An 18907-nucleotide genomic window follows, 5' to 3' on the forward strand; every position below is an offset into this window, starting at 1 on the left:
ATATTTGTCTTCAGTAAATTTGCTTTCACAATGGCCTGAAATCAACAGTTGCAATTTTTTGTGAAGTAACCCTTGACTATGTTCACTTCCCTGGTGTTTTGACTCACGAAATGAGTATTTCACATTTGGCTGCAAATACTGAAAGATTAAGTGATGAAATCTGAAATATGTTAAAATTTCACATTGAGTAGATTATCGGAATAATATTTTTCCTTATTAGGCTATAGCTCTGTTACTAACATATTTGATTAGCAAGTACTTTGTATTAAATCATCATTAAAGATTACACTGGCAAAGCCTTTCAGAAATTAAATCATTGTTTTGATGAGTTCTAGTCAGTTACCTCATAATGTGTATAGTATGTATCATACACATATACTCTATATATATCATGCAGTAATTATTTATATATTTAGGAATAGTGTTTGGTCCCAGAATATTGTCATTATCACTTTCCTGACACTTGGACTTGACTTGAACGTTCCTGGTGCTGTTTACACTTTGGCACCTCTTTTCAGCTCAATCGGGGTGCTCTCCACGGCTAGTACTTCAGTGGGGATAATAAGGTTCACACGGCAGTGAAGGGCTGGCTCTGAGGCCCAGGCAACATCTTATTGTCATGAAGGAGTGGTGGCAGAAAGGCGTGGAAGTGCTCAGAATAGACAGATCAAGAGCAGTTGAACAATTCACAAATTCCCTTAACTTCTTAGTATACAGTATATTGTGCTTTAACACCTGAACACTAAGGAAACATGTGTTTTCATTAGGTGGTATATGCCCTCGGCACTTGTTGTTCAGGATCGCAAACCTATTAGTCAAGACTGCTCCTCAGAGATTAGTGCCTGTGTGCCTGTGTGTGGGACTGTGTTCTGTTGCTGGACTTCCTCCAGGGTCACCCCACAAAGACAGGCGGACAGACTGTTCTCAGCCTCATGCTTTATGTGTCGAGTGCCTGGCCAGATACTGTAGCTACTTTCAGGACTCTTCATTCATACTCTGCCTTTAAAGGAAGTTTGTTCAGACAGACAGGGTGGAATGATGTTTACTGGAGTTAAAAAAAAGAAATCCTGCTTGGTTGAGATAGCATCTCCCTTGCAAGCCCTGTCTACACGGAAATGCAGCCTGTGCTTTACAAACTGCTCTGTACTTTGTTGCTTTAACAAGATGCTATCCTCAACGTGATACCCTGGTAGATAATGATACACCCTTGATTAACCACTGTGCAATGGGCAAGAACTATAAATGATTATGGGAAGAATACAGGACCTTCCTTAAGTAGATACCATGATATGAAATAAATATAAATTTAAGAATCCTATTGAATGTTCAACCTGAAATACAGCAAAGAGACCTCTTATGATTTACAGCATAGGGAAGTTGTGGCTAGTGATGGTACTGGTCAGTTTTCTTTGATCAGACATACAGTATAATGGAACAGACGTGCACCTTTATTTCAGATTAACTTCGACTTTGAATCATTCTATCTGTTCAACGCCATGGTATGAGAACACCCTTTTTCTGGTAGAGAACAACAGCTGAGGAATGAGGTGAATAAATGTGTCTGAAGAGCTGAATGACTCCTGTTCAGATACTTTAATAAAGGCCAATCTAAATTATTGTGGAGGACTATTCTTAATCACCTTATGTCAAAACACTTAATAATCAGTGCAACAGAAAGCCCTTAATTTTTTTTTCACCACTTTTCCTAGCAAATGTTCTAAAACAATTCCAGGAGGTATTACCCCTCTCTGATCTGTCTGTTCAGAAATAGGGTCCAATTAATAGAGCTACTATCAGTTTGTCTGACAAAATAAGAACCAATTTGAGCTTTTCTGTATTCAAAGAAAAAAAAGTGAAAAGTCGTAGTTGATGTATTTTTTTTTGTCAATTAGCAAAAGCGGAAGGAAAAATATTCCTGTTTGTTCTGAGGCTGGTCTTGAACATGTTATCTCTTCCGTTTCCTTCAACAGACATTTACACAAAAAAAGGGCTAATAATTACACTGAGACAGAGGAACAGAGACAAGAGACAGACATACTGTCCCCAATCATTAACTGTGAGATCAGACTGACCAGCCACTGTTATCAGGGTTTAGTTTGGACTCACTGACTTGAAACACTACGCATCCAAAAGCTAACTGAGGCCTCTGATCTTTGCGTCCTGTGATACAAATCCTCTTCCCCTGTTTATCAGCCTCTTTTACCAAGAAAAACAAACAAACTCCTCTTCTCTCTGCAGACTTACTGCAGCCAAGGTCTTCAAATGCGACAATCTTCTATATGCCATTTTTGAAAAGAAAAAAAGGGTGGTGACCTAGGTCTGTGATAGATGCCTCAGACATTCAGTAGGAAGCCTGCAAGAGGAAGCCTTTTAGCTTTTTTTTAATTTGCGATGACTCAAAAAGATATGAGGGCAAATGAAGGCACAAGTATGTGAAAAAAAGTTATAAAAGCTACATCATTGAAATACATGAGAACGGAGTCTTGATCCCATCAATCCCTTTGTAGACTTGGAACCTTTTAATAGGCTTTATGGTGTATTATGGTGACAGCAGGAGAAAATGTTGATTTCTAATTAATCAGAATTATGGGAAGATGTCTGGATTTTACCTTGGCATAACATCAAGTCTGAAGTACCTGCATGTAAACATACGCCACACCTCCAAAGGGGAGTGCGTGAGAAAAGGAACTATTTTATCTAACAAAAGGACATTTTTGAATTTCAATCATTAAATGATTTTTAAAAACACACACAAACCAATCTGATACTTTTATCTTGTGTCCAATGAACCAGTACTTAAGATTGCTGCAACACAACAATGTGCTTTGTCATAGATATAGTATCTATAATATGACACTGGAATAGACACTCGGGATGAAGCATACTGAAACACTAGCACTCCCTGGATATACTCCCAAAGCTCCAGCATCTCTTCCCTCCAAGTTACCATCAGTTACTTCTATAACAAGACTGAAAAGATACCGTAAAATATATTTTATTTCTGAATTCACTCACCATTTCACGTCCAGTAAAATTTAACTTTTTAACATAATGGTTAGTCAACTTTGTCATTAGGAACTATTGGCTGGGCTGTTGCATGGTTAACACTTAAGCACTAACAGCATTAAACTTCAAATAGAGTGTTAAAAGTAAACTATTTGATTGGTCCTAGTCAACTAGAAAATTGTTGGAATGCAGTCTGTCATTGTGTAATACCTAGGATTTACCCCAAGGTCTCATTTCCAAAACCAGAATTTTTCTTTTTGTGTCAGGAAATATATGTTTTTATAATAAAATTAATTTTTCAAACATTTCCTAAGAGGGAATATCCCTGGAATACCATACATGTAGAACTATGAAAATACATGTGTGAAATCCAGTACCACAGCTGCAGTAGGGCAGAGATAAAAAAAATAGACCTTTTCCTTTCCTTCATCATGTAATGTAATGCTCTCTGCTGGCTCTGCCCTCCCCCAGCCTTCAGGTGTACCTGTGCCTCAGTGCCTGCATGAGTGCCGCAATGATGATGCCAGTCATGCTCTCGTGTCACACCTCGCCTCCTCAATCATTCCTGCGTGAGCTGGCTGCAGAGAATTAACAAGGCTGAGACCCTGCTAGTGCAATATCAGCCACAGTGGTTAACAAGCACCTTTGTCCCTGGCCTGCAAGGCTTAAACACGCAGAAGGGGTCACAATATTAACCAAAGGCCTAGGCTGTCCAAAGTAATAAAAGAGAGATGAAGGTGGAACTAAAAAAAAATAACCTTTTATTGCCAAAATTGTTCTGTAGTATTATTTGATTTTTCAGTCCTAGTTGTCGGGCCAGCTCCATGGGTACGGTGTGTACAACAGCACCCCCAATGTTTGTGATCGTATTCCTATTCAGCAAGTGTGACTGCATTTTTATTTCATGATTGTTTGTGAAATTACCACAGAACTGCGCAAACACAGAGCTAAATAACTATTATATATTTGGTCCTGGACGCTCTTGTTACCTTCTCTGACTGTTAATTAATTAAGATTCAGCTGATAGGTTGTTCAACGACCTACAGTATCATAATGAAATCGTAATCATAAGTAACTGACATTGGATCCACAAATGTGACCATACAGGATGGCTGTTGTCAACTAGCAAACTGAGCAGGACCGATATAAAGTATATATGCACTATTTTGGAAAAGGATAAATTTGTACCCTGCCCTACAGGAAAACTGCCAAACCACAATATCTGCATTCAATTTGACTTTAGCCCTGAGAAAAACTCAGTGAACCTTCCAGCAAAACAACAAACAAGCAAAACCTGTGTAATGATAAGATCTGCAAAGAAAACTAAATGCATCTCAGTGCTTCACATTCATGGAGAATCTGTTTCTCACAATGCTGAAGACACCATAAATAACTGCATTAGCAGGAGAACACAGCAAAGGGACACAATTTCACTAACAACAGTATGAAACCTCATTAATGGAAAGAAATGCTTTGCTCTGTCTTACCATTAAAGAAGGTAACGGAGGGGGGTCAGAGAAGTGGTACTGGGAATACAATTTAAGATGAGAGATTTTTTTAAAAACTTAAATGCTGGGCAAAAGCTCTGAGAACCCCTGAAAACAAGCCTTTCTCTAACCCAACTTTTACATAATATTTGTGCAGCTATAAAGCCAAGAGAAATAAGAGGAGTAACACACTGTAATATAATCTGTATCCGAACTGTGACAAAACACAAAAAAATGAACGTATCCTTACAAACAAGATATGTTTTCAGATTGCTTGAAATAGAACGCACAGGGATCCGTGCTCCTGTGAGCCATAGGAGGGCCACCCAAAGAATGATGGAACGGGAAGGCTTAGTTTTTAAGCAAGCCTCTCTGCTGAGGAGCCAGACAGTCTATTGCTTATCACTACAGAGCAAGGCAGTGTTGGCCAAACAAAAAATTCCAGAAAGCTGTTGCTAAAAATCGTTGAGCCTGATAGCCAGAGTAACAACACAGTCCTGTCTCTGTTGATATTCAAATTGAGAAAAGAAAAAAAATCCTGCTGCTGGCAGCCAGGCTGGCTGGACTGGGGTGGTGCCATTGTCTGCAGGCCTTACGGTAGGCCTGGGGGATAACTGACAGACAAAATAGGGCGCAGTCTGGACATTAGCGCCGGTGAACAAAACCATGCCTAATACACACAGACAGTTGTCAACTAAAGCATTTCTTATATATCTTTTAACCATATAGTTGTGGGATGAATTTAGTTTATCATCAACACTCTTTGTTTTTTGTTGTGTTTTCTGGATTCAGTTTGGAAAAAAATAAAGCATAGATTTTTCTCTCTTCTCTAGATAAAGAAAGCTGCCCCACTCAACAAACACCAATTAAAATTATTAGGAACCTCAATGACCAAAGTGTTGGGCCTCTAGATAGCAATTAGAACAGCTTGAAAATGATGTGATACATAGTTCACAGGGTTCTTAAATGTACAGAGATTTTCTCATTCTTAAATCAGGATACTACTCATTTCAGACAACGAAGAGGGTAATGTGTAAGACTGCACGCAACATTCCAGTACTTCAATAAGTACAGAGTAGGACAGAGATCTGGGGTGTGTTCTGCCCATAGAATGTGAACATGCTTCTTAAGCCAGTCATGCATGAGGGTGTCTGCTCATTTGACCAGGAGTTCCTATCATTTTGGCCAGTGATTGTATGTAAGCACACAATAACTATTACCAGACACAGAACAAAAGTCTAACTTGCATCTTTGAGAGATTCAGATACAAAAGTCTTGATCCTCCTGAATGAATGCATTTATGAATTAACTACTGAGATCAAGGCAGGCGATCAAAATGTAGAGCAATGAAGGTAAAAAATACTCTTAATTCGAAATTAACTTAAGTAAAAAAGAAAAACATTGAAATTCTTTTAACATTATTCTGACATTGTATCATAGCTTTAATCACGTATGCAGAAATGTGCACGCAAATTACATCATAAACAACTGGTATATAATGTAAAAAAATGTCCAAATATCTGAGCCTTCCGACACCGATGTTATCTACAGTGGAGTTGCCCTCTCCTGAACGTTACAGTGAACAAAACTGAAGGACAGCTGAAACAAGGGGGAAAATAGCGCCTCAGGGAACATCAGCAGGCAGGTTTCTAAAGGGGACGTTGGGGGCATTAAGAGGGCTGTGCAGAGAGATAGATGCACTTAGACAGCAATACTCATTCTGTTCCTTATTTCACAAAAATATTTCAACTACACAGTATTGATCAGAGGCCATAACACAAAGCAGCGCTACAAGCACAAAATACGTAGTGTTTGGCTATATCTCTAATAAGGAACAACAGGTTAATTCCATGCAAAAAAGAGAAGAAAGAAAACAACATTTCGGCCATGGAGCCTTCTTCGCCGAAATGTTGTGCTTTCTTTCTTCTCTTTTCAGCATGGAATAAACCTATTACTTGTTCCTTTGCAGTCTAAGCATGCTGACGCAGCTACCCACCTGAACTACTACACCTCAGATATCCAATTTTTGCCTTGATAAGAATCTAAGCGCGATTATAAACGAGGAGGCCTTTCGGTCCATGTGGCCAGGTTGTAGTTAGCAGTTAATTGATCCAAGGATCTCACCCAGTCACTTCTTGGCATAAACCAGGTTATCAGCTTCACAACATGGCTGGGTAGCTTGTTCCATACTCCCACAACCCTAATAAGTCTCAATTTTAATACTAAGTCACAGCAACATACAGTAGATGTTCATAGTTTGGTTAACATATTGCAGACGAGACAGCTCCACACTCAAAACCCCTATTCCCAAGGTGTACCTGGTGTCACATGTCTCTTTTTGGCTGTCCGGATCTTGCAGTTAACTTTACAGTACCTTCTTTTGTTTCCGAGTTGCTTTGGACACTGCGGCTTTCCAAAAGCATTTAACATGGAAAATGTTTATTTATTTAAAATCTACATTTATACTGATGTTTAGTCTTACTCCTGCATGTGACCACAAAGTTGCTTTGCATTTAATTTGCATTATCTCATTTCCTGTCATTCTACCGAATGGCTGACCAACCCGGGTCCAGGAATTCCAGTCCAACAGGTCTTATAGATCAGCTATAAAGACCTACAACATTTTTGTTAACTGTTTCAATTCAGAAATGACATGTGGTCCTTCTGAGTAGTGGTTACCATTATAACATATATGCTATTACATAGAAGAGTATTACAAACTTAATTTCAAAAACATTATAGTGTTTAGTGTCCTTGCAACATTATTTTCACTTTTTTCAGCACTGCGAAATTGTAAAAAGAAATACAGTTAGAAAGAAAAAAAAGATGCAGCTCTGTACTTGTGTATTTTTATCTATACAGTAGGTACTTATATCACAGACATGTTAGGCTATTTACCCTAAAAATTGCAACCCCCCCTGAAACACCGAATTGGTTGCACAATAGCAACCAATCCATTTCCAGAACTGATAGCATGGGTTTCCACCACGGTTTTAGCAATTCCTTTAATTGTCCACCAATGAGTTAATACTAATTTTACAAAGATAAACTCATTATAGCGATCTCCCTTTTACAGATATGACCAAATTAGCAATTGTGACAGATGAATGAGGCAACTGCAAGAACGACCCAGTTTAAACAACCACTACACTTGTCAGCACAGTCACTGACTTCTTTCTATGTTGCATCGTCCTGGGCAAAAAGGCTCATTCAAGCAAGAAGAAAAACAACCGGAGTTACTAAACTGCTCTTCCATCAATGTCAGAAATCAGGGTCTTCTCAGCATGTTAACAAGTTAGAGGACAACCCAAACAAACCTGATTAAGCAACCAAATTAAAAGGACACCCTTTTTGGTTATATGAACATCCTACCTAATACAACTTGTGTATGCCAACACTTGCTTGTGTTTAATGAATGCTACATATCAGGGGAAGATCTTGTCATCTTTATTCTGTTCCACCCAAGTTTTTGTTTTGACTAATACCTCATTATTTAAGTGACCTTAAGCAACTGCGTCAATTTACCCTCTTATTTGACCTTTGGTTAGTTAAGGTCTGCTAAGCTCACAGTTCAACAATGGAAATGAAATGACAAGCTTGTCTTTCCTTTATACATTTGTTAGTGCTCGAAAGTTTGACCGTGACCTTGACTCAGATTGGTTCTGAGAAAATGTTTTCTGCAATGTGATACCAGGACCCTCGTAAGGGAATCCTGTCCCAGTGAGCTAATGTCCTTAGCCTGGGCTTGCACTTGTGATGCTTGGATCCTAGGCTTAACCACCAACTGAAGAGGGCAACTTTACTAGCAGAGCCACCTGGGAGTTTAGACAGCAGCCCTTTTTATGATAAATTAATACTTCTTTTACAGAAGGCAAATAAAAAATTACCACAACAGTGGGTCATGAATAATGCTTGGAGCCTGCTGGTGACTACGGATGCATAGATTTTGACTTTGATTTATTGTAAGCTCTCCAACTCAGGGGGCAGAAGCAGAATGTTGTAGAAGCCAACCTATTCCCATGATTTCATGTTAATGAAGCCATTTTCTCCCCCTCCTGATTTTATCAAAGGAGTGATTTACTACACGTTCCTTTGCCTTGGTTCCCTGTAAATCTAATAATGTACACATATTTATATGTTATATAAAAAGGCCATGCTTCACATGCTCTAGGTAGCTATTAATACTAATGAAAATGTTGCCATCTTTAATTACCCTTAATCTTATCCAAGCTTTCATTATCCAGCACAGGTATTCCAGAAATAAGATATTGCAGGCTACTTAACCTGATCACTGCACCCTTAATTACTGAAATGCCTCTGTAACATACAACACCAAAGACTATTATTCTGTGAATTATATGCAGTTTCTGTCTCCAACTGGCTGTTCTGCATTAAAGCTGTAATCAATAGTGGTAAGACTGAATGTCACTGTATTTCTTAATTAAGGTGGAGATGACTGAGGAAGAAAAGCATAACTTTCTGCCACTGGACTTAGTTTTTTCACTTTTGTATCTTTAGCATTTGCTTTACAAATATAATTTCTGTCAAGGGATCCCCCTTTTCTAATTAATTAAAAGAAAGATAGTGACAAATTCACTAGGCTACTGTATGAATGCCCCAATTTAAAACAGCAATAAACTTTTCAGCACAAAGAGTGACTCTATGTTTTTCTATGCAGCATCACCATTTCTCTACTTCTTGTTCACCAAATGCATCCTTCAAGCTGCAGTGAAAACAACTGGCTACACATTAAAATTGAAGTCTCTATCCTAAACCGAGTTCAGAAAATGGGTTGATTCAACACATCTTAAATGGCAGGTAGATCCTCTTACAAGGCTTTCGGAAAACCAGTGATGCAAATTGCATTTCAAAGGCAGAAGAAAACACAGTTAAAAGGTTACAAAAACAAACCCACTTAACTTTCTAAAAGCCACCATAACAGTAATGAGTTTTCTTTTAGCTTGCTACATTTCTTGCTAAACTCAACAATCAAAGAGAAATAAGACACCATGTGTTTTTCTGAATTTTTTATGACAAATGATCATGAAAGCCCTGAAAAAGGATAAAAGAAACAGTTTTATGCTATAGCCAAAGTAACACTCAGATATGCCAAATGATAGTTCTTGATTACAGAGTGAGCACAAGCCTGAGGAGAACATTGGTCTCCCCCTAACAGAACAATATAATTTCCATTTGAAAAAAGAACAGGCTGGAAAACACCCTCTCAATGAACTGGAAACATGTTGATGGAGGAAGAACTAAAACAAATACAGGGAAGGTAATGAACAGAGGTTTTATTTAATATAACACAACAAACAACAAACTCACTGTGCCCATTTAAAGTTGAAGTCAGCTTCAACCAAAAAAAGTAACATATTTCTGCAATTAATCTTAAGATATTAAAAAAATAATTTACTGATAACTGATTTCTTTATCTGAAAACATGAATTATATCGTTTTTTCTAGAGGTTTGAAACTAGTGTAAATGGAATGCAACAATGTGAAAAGCTTTTAATTTTGTGCTTAAAGTATTTTTAGTATTTACACATACAGTACTGTCTATACTTTTGCATAGCATTTTGCATGATTTTCCTAATTGCACTCACTGCCTTTCCTTCATTTACCTTGTTGACCTTTCCTTTTTAATTGACCAAATATATATATTATTTCAGCTGTTACAATCAAGTATTTTGAAAAGTCAGATCAATGTGCAACAAAGATTGATAAATGACAAGCTTGGTTTCTTCTCACCCAAACTAAGATAACTAATAACAGTTAAATACATATTATTCAACTGTTATTCAACAAGAAAACACATAGTTTTAATGTTTGTATGTGAGGCCTATGTAATTTTCCTTCTCATTGTGGTGAAGAACCACGTTCTTCTAACAAGCTAGTTTTGTGTTATCTTATTATAATAGTATGCAGGTACAAACAGTTGAGATCTTTCTTCAAGTTTTACATACACCTAATCCATTTGTGTTAGATGGTTTGAATGGCCTTCTCATGTTTGTAATGTTCATGTTCGTATCACAAATACATTCTTTTAAAGTCCCTTTCATTTATGAGAGGTATATTCTTTCTTTAATACGCTGGAAATGTTATCATGGCTAAGGTCCACCGAAAGATGAATCATATAATCGGATATTATGCAGTAAACGAAGTTTCTTCAATCACCTGATCTGAAATCCCCCCAAAAAGCAATTACATGAAGACATACATACAGTCCCTGATGAAGTAGTACTCTTTGTCAGATTTTACGACTTGAGGCCAGTTGCACGAAGTGAGTTAAGTTAAATTCTCCCTTAAGTGTTCTTTAGTTTCAGAAGACAATACAGTGTGCTTTAGCACACTGAAGTCAATATCTTAGCCTGGGGAAAATCAAATATTTAGCACTTAAAATGCTTCCAGCAATAAAGACCAGGCCAGTTTTAGATGTTCATGAGCTTTCCCACAGCGTCTTACCTTGAGCCGATCTTTGGGCAGAGCCACAGCTCCTTGCTTGATGACCTCTTGGACACGTTCCACAGATAGGTCAGACCCGGCCTGCTCCAGCCGTGCGCTGAAGAAGCCAATCACCTGAGGGATTAAGACGCGTCATCACCAGCGGCGCAGCCACGTTCACAAGGCACTTGGCACCATCTTTTTTTTAGCCCAAATTCCACAAAGCTCTTTTTTAACACTTTTGGTTCTGAGAATTAGCGAATCTCTGACATTTTCATTTTACCAAAAGTGAGAAAAAGAGGTGGGCAAAAATATGTGCAGAGTAACATGATCTTGTTAAGGCTCACTATTATTTGTAGCTATAGTAGTTTTTATTGGAGTTGTGTATCTTTGTCTAGTCTTTTTAATTGTTCTTGCAATGAAAAGTGCTGAAAATATTTTGTGTTGCAATATCTGCCTATTTTACTAAGATGGAGTGGAGTTAAGGCATCATGAGCTTAGAAATGCATGAGGTGAAAGAAATAATGAACACAAATCTGTAAAGCACAGAAACTATGAAATGCATTTCCACTTCCCCAGTGAAATGATACTAGCTGAAGGCATGTAAAATTCATGACTTGTTCGCTACTGTGTGGTTTTAAGTGTAAGCAGAAACATATGGGATGATTTAATGACAGGATTTTATGCTGCTTCTTAAAATTCAGGGTAGAAAACAGAAAACTCATATCAAATACTCCCAGGACACAGCTAACCCTGGTAACCTCCCCTGCTAAGGACAGAAAATACAATTTCTGTAATATTATTTTATTTAAAAACATACCCAGATCATACATTTTAAATGTAGTTCAGCATAGTTATAGTACACCTCTATTTATACAATATTGTAAGGAATTGTTGGAAATTTCCAAGTACTAATTTGATTTTAGTTTCCCACACTAAAAGCAAGTGCATTCAATCCAAAACAAAGCTGTGAAAGCTCTGTGTGTTTCTCCTACGGAATACTCCAGCACATTAAACACCACAGATCTTGTGTTATTAAAAACAGACATATACAGACATCTAAAGGCATGTAAATCTCAGCAGTGCAGCATAAAATGTATAATACAGGGAGACTCTGAATGGTTCATGAAGCTAAATGCTTCACTCAGAGCTGTAGAATAAACCAACAGGCTGCTGTGAAGAGGAGTTACCAGGGTGTGGGACACTACTGGGTGGGTGATATCTGGTTGGGGTGTCCTTGGGTTGCTATCCACCAGTTCCTCTGTGGCCATGGGCCTGTGAGCTTGTGTTCTGGTCGGTGAGATCTGTACCAGCGCTCGGTTTGACAATATGCAAACTGTTGTTTGTGCTGTGGGGTTTGCCATATGAAAAAGAAACAGGTGTCTTTGCTAGACAGCAGCTACTTGAAGATCTCATCCAGATGTTTCTTGAAAGAAGCCTTCAACAACACAGTAGTAAAAGTGCCTCCTGTTCTCGGATTAAATGGAATTCCACAAAGTTTCTATTTGTATCCATTGGTTCGTGTCTGTGTTGTTTCTGAAGTTCATAAAGTTGATATTGTTCATGCCTTTGAGGAGGATGAATACACCACTAGCCATTCTAATGCGGTCTAGTGGTTGAGAAATGTATGCTGGATGGTAAATAAAAGGCGGAATATGTCTCCCTGTCCTCTGCTTCCTACAAATACCAAACCCTCTCATTCTACTTACCACGTCTAGATTCTGCATGATGTCTTGGAAGGAAGGGTGACTTCTAAACTGTTCAAAGAGCTCCCTCTTATACAGCAAGGCATAGACCAGGTTAGGGTTGTGGTGCAGGGAGTTGGCTAGGCAGGAGTTGATTATCTCCAGCATCATGCGGATCACCTCTTCGATCACATTTAGATCTTGTGCCTGCAAGGGACAGAGAGAGATGCAGAGTTGAGACGTCTATAACACAGACACAAACATTCGATCAAAATAACCTTTTCTTCTTCTCTCTGGGAACGTTTCCCTTCCATAAGCATCTATTCTATGTGTGTAAACTGCTCATTTTAAATAAAAGATTAGAGGATCTGACGATATCTCAGTTAAAAAAGGCAATTAAATTGAGATCAGTTTAAAAAAAGGACAGAGAAAATCATGAGCACAATACAGGGTCTATTTTATTCAGCTTTCTTTGCTACTTATTGTACTATAATTTTAAATGATATTTTATTGTTGCTATAGAACTGCTATTCTTTCTTACACTATATACTTTCATACAGTGGAATGCACTAACACAAGGACTTTTCTACAACTCCTGGAGTGTCTCTGAGCTCCATCAGTATCTTGACTTACATTTAGTTGGCTGCTATCACCCTGCGTAGCAGAATGGCACCATCTTAAGAGGGGAATTTCAGAATGTTGTCGAGCAGATAAAACATTTTTGTTACACTGAAGGTCTTATTTTGTCAGTATCTGCCTCAGACAGCACACCCTTGAGTTCAAGGCGTCAGAAGCAATACAGTGAGGGTCATAAAAGCTCAGTAGTAAACACTTCTATCAGTGTCCTGTTTTTTTTTAGATAATTCTCAGTGTAGGATACTTTCCTCAGCTTTCCTGATCCAGTAGGTTTAGGCACTGATATTTGTAGTTTATACATGACTCACTGGGAACACTAAAATAAGTAAATGAACAATGAATAAATGTGATCAACAATATGCATTGTCTAATTTATGGTTTAGTAACTGAATTCTAAACTTGCTTAGATCACTACTGTACTGTTTAGGTCTATGTTACACCAAAACACCAACCCACTTACATGTAGCAGCACACACAGTTAACAGGGTTTTAAAATCAACAGCACCTCTATATTTTCTGAATTAATTCTGAATTAATTCATTGAAAATATATTGACTAAATAAAAAGTGTTGGGTCTAGTCATTCTAATTGAATAGTTGCTTTATTTGTAGGTTTTTATTATAGCAAAGAAAAAAAACTGATGCCTGTACTCTTCATTTACAAAGTATGACTGAACACTGAGTCTTTAAAACTGGCCAATAAAAGTCACTGAGTTTTTATGTCAGTTCTGTCTAAATTGCTATGGCCAGTATAAGTGACTTTTTCCATTTAGCCTTTGATTCCAAGGCATCTCTCAGGAACTCTCAATGATATATACAAGAAGTTGCTCTGTGAATGAACATATTTTGTGATCATTGCCAGGCATTTCTCCCCATGAATTCAAAGATGCAGCCCACAAAAGGTTTAGAAGGAAGATGTTAACACAGGTAAAACCACAAGACATGCAGTTTTCCCTTAAATCAGTAATCAGTACATCAGTACCCCCCCTCCCCAAAATGAATTCCCAAGTAAAGCTAAATAAAAAACCTGAGGCTGAATCAAAATGTTTTGTCTTTACATGTTAAAACAGTCACTAATAGAGAGAGTTGTATATTAATCCTATGGAAATTCCCTCTTTATAATATCGAAGTGTTTAGCATTTTCTTTGTTTAAACCAATAGATGGAGGATCTTGAGCAGTTCACCCAGCAAAAGGCCATGTTTACACTGGTTCTAGATTCTGGTTAGAAGCCAGCCAGCAGTTTTTGTGGAGTACCAGCAAGGAAGGGAGGAATAGACTTGGTATGTATTTGGTATTTTCCTATACCAACGTTGCTCTTGAATCAAGGTATTATTAGGTTTAATGAAGAGAAGAAGCAGACAAGGTGACAATACAAAGGTCACGGAAAACACTTGTGTGTCATCTTTCCAGTTTTACAGACAGGCTAAATTGGTACTATCCAGATAGTATTTACAGGTATACACAGATGAAAAATAGTGATTCTGTAGAATAATATACACAGGTGAGTTCAAACATGCTAGGTATCGTTGTGAAGACTAAGCGTAGCAAATTAAGAAATATAATAAAGTGGTTCAGAAAAGACAAAAAAACACCCCTTCAGTAGCTGAAACAAAAAGAGAATGACTTGAATTCATTTTATGTACTAGGGAATTACAGGCTTAGCCCTTACTTATTCTTAAAATGATAAAGCACCTTCTATACAGCATCCCCTTATGAGTTAACCATGCAGATAATTCTCTACATCTGTTCTTCATTATGCTTAACCAGGAGATCTTGGTGTAACATGTTAAATTCCCAATAATGCCAACAACATAGCTGATTTATCTTTTTACCCTGAAGAAAAAGGAATAATAAAATATGGAGATTGCAAAGAGCTTAAAAACGGTTCAACTGGAAAAGCTCACTAATTAATATAATGTAAATTGGATATGTAGGAATTACACCTATCCATGCTGAAACATGTTTGGCTAGTCAAATTCTGTAAAAGGTTCTGACAAGTAAACACATTTTTGGATACAGCTCTGATGAATCTAAACTTCCCAAAAAAATTCCTTCATCTGAAGAAATGCTTTGTATTATTTTGGTCAATAGACTCTGTATTCATTAGTTTTTTTTATTAAAAAAAAAGGGGCTTTCCAAAAACACATCCAATGTTTCCTCTATTGTTAGCGCCTTTGTAAGCAAAAGCAGGAATTTCTAATGCTGGAGGCCTGATTTACAGTATATCATTGAATTAAGGAGACATTTAAAAATAACACACGCTTTCTTCTTTCCTGACCTTCAGCCAGAACAGCAGAGGAAGCCGGGGGTACGTGAATGTCCGTCACCGAGTGTACGTGGCATGCTAGTCATGTTGGGCTTGTGGGGATAAGGGCTGGAAAATAGCTGTGGAGATCTTATCTGCTCCAACAGACTTTCTGGAGTCGTTCAGGTTAGATGAGAAATCACTCGACCAAACCCTGCACGCAAAATACACACACATGACACCACACTCTTGGTGACCGATCACAAATCCCCGCTGTCTTTTAATGACGGAGATTTTGTGCTCTCAGTGGCCTGTTGCATATTTGGAGGAGGCACAGTAAGTGGCACAGGCGGTTCATTTAGGAGCCTGTGAGAACCTACTGTGTCATGAAACCACATTTTTTTTACATGCCGTTGGCACCGAACAGAAGGGGATTTTTTCAGAATATAATGCAAGAGGAAGTGTTAAAGTGTGAGCCTCCTGTCACAGTGCTTGGCTGTTGCTTCGGTACCGACATGTAAATTCATTTCCGTCTCCACAGACACTCTGAAAAACGGGAATCAGAGCTGGGATCTACAACCCTGCTCCTGGAAAGCCACAGAACCTTCTGGTGTTGACTTCAACAGTGTTCAGAACACCTGCACATCAAACATAATCAGCACCGGTCAACACATTTTACAGTTCACCACTCTAGTCCTTATTTAACACTGGTGATAAAAATAGCAAGGCTGTGGTTTTCCAGGACCATGGAAAGAAGACTTCAGAAAACTTCAACACACTTCTTTTCATTACTAGATTCTTCACCAGCTTTGACAGTCAGAACCTTCTCCTTTAATGAGGTCACTGGGATGTTGGGGAGTTTAGAATGGATGGGGTAAGGGTAAATAAACAACTGCACACATTCAGATCTACAAAACAAGTAGATCTGATCTGGAAGACATCACAAAAAATAAAACACAGCACTGTGAAGACTGACTGATCTTTAAAGCTTAACATGAAAAATGGCCAAGTTTCCTCCAGGACCAGTTTAATTGCAGTAAGAGTCACGACTCTCCTTGGAAACTGCACATTCTTTGCCTAACTTTTGGAAACCAGGAAAAAAAAACACTTAGCCCAACACTCCTGCAGCGAAAGAAAAAGCACTGGCCTTCTGACATGGACAGCCTGGAGTGAAAACCAATCAGGGCAGCATTCTATATTGGTCTGAAAGGCAGCAGAAAGAACACTGCCACTTTGAACTAGTGTATGGAGAGAAAGCTTTGATTTCAAATCTGATGTAAAGTCAGAGAGACAAACTAGAGGTCCAGTGCTGCACAGCAAAGCACAAACAGGAAAAGAAGGGGAGACAGATTCTAATGGACAAAGCTGACAGACCTTGGTGAACCGACTTGAACTAGGAAAAGAAGGAACAGCTGGCGTCAGCTTCCCATTTATAACTTTGCGCCTTATCTGGGATGGTAGGACATTGCACGTAGCACAGATCTAATTAAAGAAAGACCAATGTTCTCACAGTTGTTTTGATGTGAAGTTAAATGGATTTTTTGTTGGTGTTGCTATTTCACTAGAGAATGACTATTGCAGTAGATTGAAAAGGGTTTAGCCCCTACATGTTGAACATGTAGAAGTTATAAGGCATAACCTTATGGTAAAGCCACAAAATGGCAGGACAAAAACATTGCTTAAGATTGTATAGAAGTGCAAAGCATAAACATTTTACTGTACATCCGCACATTTTTGTTCATTTGTATATCAATATGCCTGCACTTTGATGAAGCGCTAGATACACTGATAAGATTTATCTGTGAATACAAAAGTGACTGCATTCTCACAGAACACACCTCTCTGCCCCAGACAGTAAAGGGAACTCATGAAGGTTATTGCTTAAAAGTGCAAATGAAAAGCATGGGAAATAGTGGGGGAGAGGGACCACAGGTAGAGAAAGATGAATGAGGTTTAGGTTAGCCTGGACTCCCCTGACATTGTGAACTTCAAGGCGAGGAAAGAATAAAGATGAGGCAAAGAAAGATTAATAGGCTTTGGGCTGTGGTAAGGGGAGTTTTTACAGAAGGGACCAGGGGAGCAGTGAGGGAAAAGTGAGATTAATGGGGGGTTACCTGATGGTGTTGAAAACCATGTGGTTGAGCTCGACAGCAGAGCAAAAATGGAAATTACAGTGAAGCACAAAATACAACAAAAACAAAAAAAAATCATTTCAATGGGTAACTACACTTTAATTAAGTCAACTGAAAAAGAATAATGGCAACCATCACACGTCTCTGTGGCTTTCTCGCTTTTAGCTCCCCACGGGCCAAGAATGCAATTCACTCCTGCCACTTAGCTGGAAGGGAGTAAGAACAGCAGGCCAAGCATGAGACCTGGACAATGTGTGAGTGTATCTGACTGGTTTATAGTTTTTAACAGCATTCAATCATCCTATGTACAGTGATAAGAGTTGACTAAGAACCAAATAAGTACTAAAAATGCCCTCCAAGGTTGAAACTGGAGATACAAACGGTCAGAAATTCAGTATTCCAGGCTCCTCAGGGAATTAGCATGGCACGTGTGTGACTTGTTCCCAGAGGGTAAAACCACAATGAGGCAGGAGGATACCACAATGGTCATAGCCAGTCATGTTTAATATGGAAATAGAGTACAATTTTTTTTGTATTTGAGTCAACAGCAGCTAGTTGTTTGCAATAAACAAATCCCGGAAGGTACTAGGACTTCATTGTTAAAAAAAGGAACTATTCAAGACAACAATAAAAGTCAGGGAAAGGCCAGCATGGCTTAAATGAAGACGTGTCTCCTGCTCTTAGGAAGTCAGCACTAAATATTTATTGCAGAGCATAGGCCTGAGAAAAGAAGCTTACATTTTAAAGATCATGACCCCTACCATTTAAGATGCTTTATTGAAACAAAAGCTTCAGTTGGAGCAAAAAAAATATCTGAAAGCTGAAAGAACTATGGTGAAGGTTTGGAGCTGAAACCTGTCTGTCTTTCAGAAGGCAGGTCCGTCTTTCAAAGAAGTGAAAGACAGGCCCGCCCTCATACACTTTAGGAACAAGTAGAGGTTTATTCAATGCAGAAAAGAGAAGTAAAGAAACACAACATTTCGGGAAAACATTACATCCGAAACATTGTATTTTCTTCTCTTTTCAGCCGCTCTATTTTTGTTCTGGACACACAAAGAAGGCTCCATAGCCAAAACGTTGTGTTTCTTTTCTTCTCTTTTCAACATGGAATAAACATTTACTTGTTCATTTGCAGCCTATGCATGCTGATGCAGCTACCTACTTGAACTACACATGCACTTTAGCCAGCAGAACATGAGAATAAATGCATAGTTGGTAGACTTATGTAAAAGTATGTAAAAGGTAGGTGTTACAAGATGCTAATTTGAAATA

The 18907-nt window shown here is 38.3% G+C and overlaps 1 protein-coding gene across 3 annotated transcripts in view; it reads right to left on the reverse strand.

Moving 5' to 3' along the window:
* Positions 1-18907, reverse strand: part of dym (dymeclin) — a 149069-nt gene that overhangs the window by 3551 nt on the left and 126611 nt on the right. For all 3 annotated transcript variants that reach the window (XM_088629003.1, XM_088629001.1, XM_088629004.1), the window contains 2 exons: positions 12647-12829; positions 10959-11072 (listed from right to left, as the gene is read on the reverse strand). In XM_088629003.1, the coding sequence (XP_088485129.1) occupies positions 10959-11072; positions 12647-12829 (297 nt within the window). The remainder of the gene's footprint in view (positions 1-10958; positions 11073-12646; positions 12830-18907) is intronic.

Source organism: Lepisosteus platostomus, chromosome 4, assembly GCF_059453375.1.
Source record: "Lepisosteus platostomus isolate fLepPlt1 chromosome 4, fLepPlt1.hap1, whole genome shotgun sequence".
Taxonomy (NCBI): domain Eukaryota; kingdom Metazoa; phylum Chordata; class Actinopteri; order Semionotiformes; family Lepisosteidae; genus Lepisosteus; species Lepisosteus platostomus.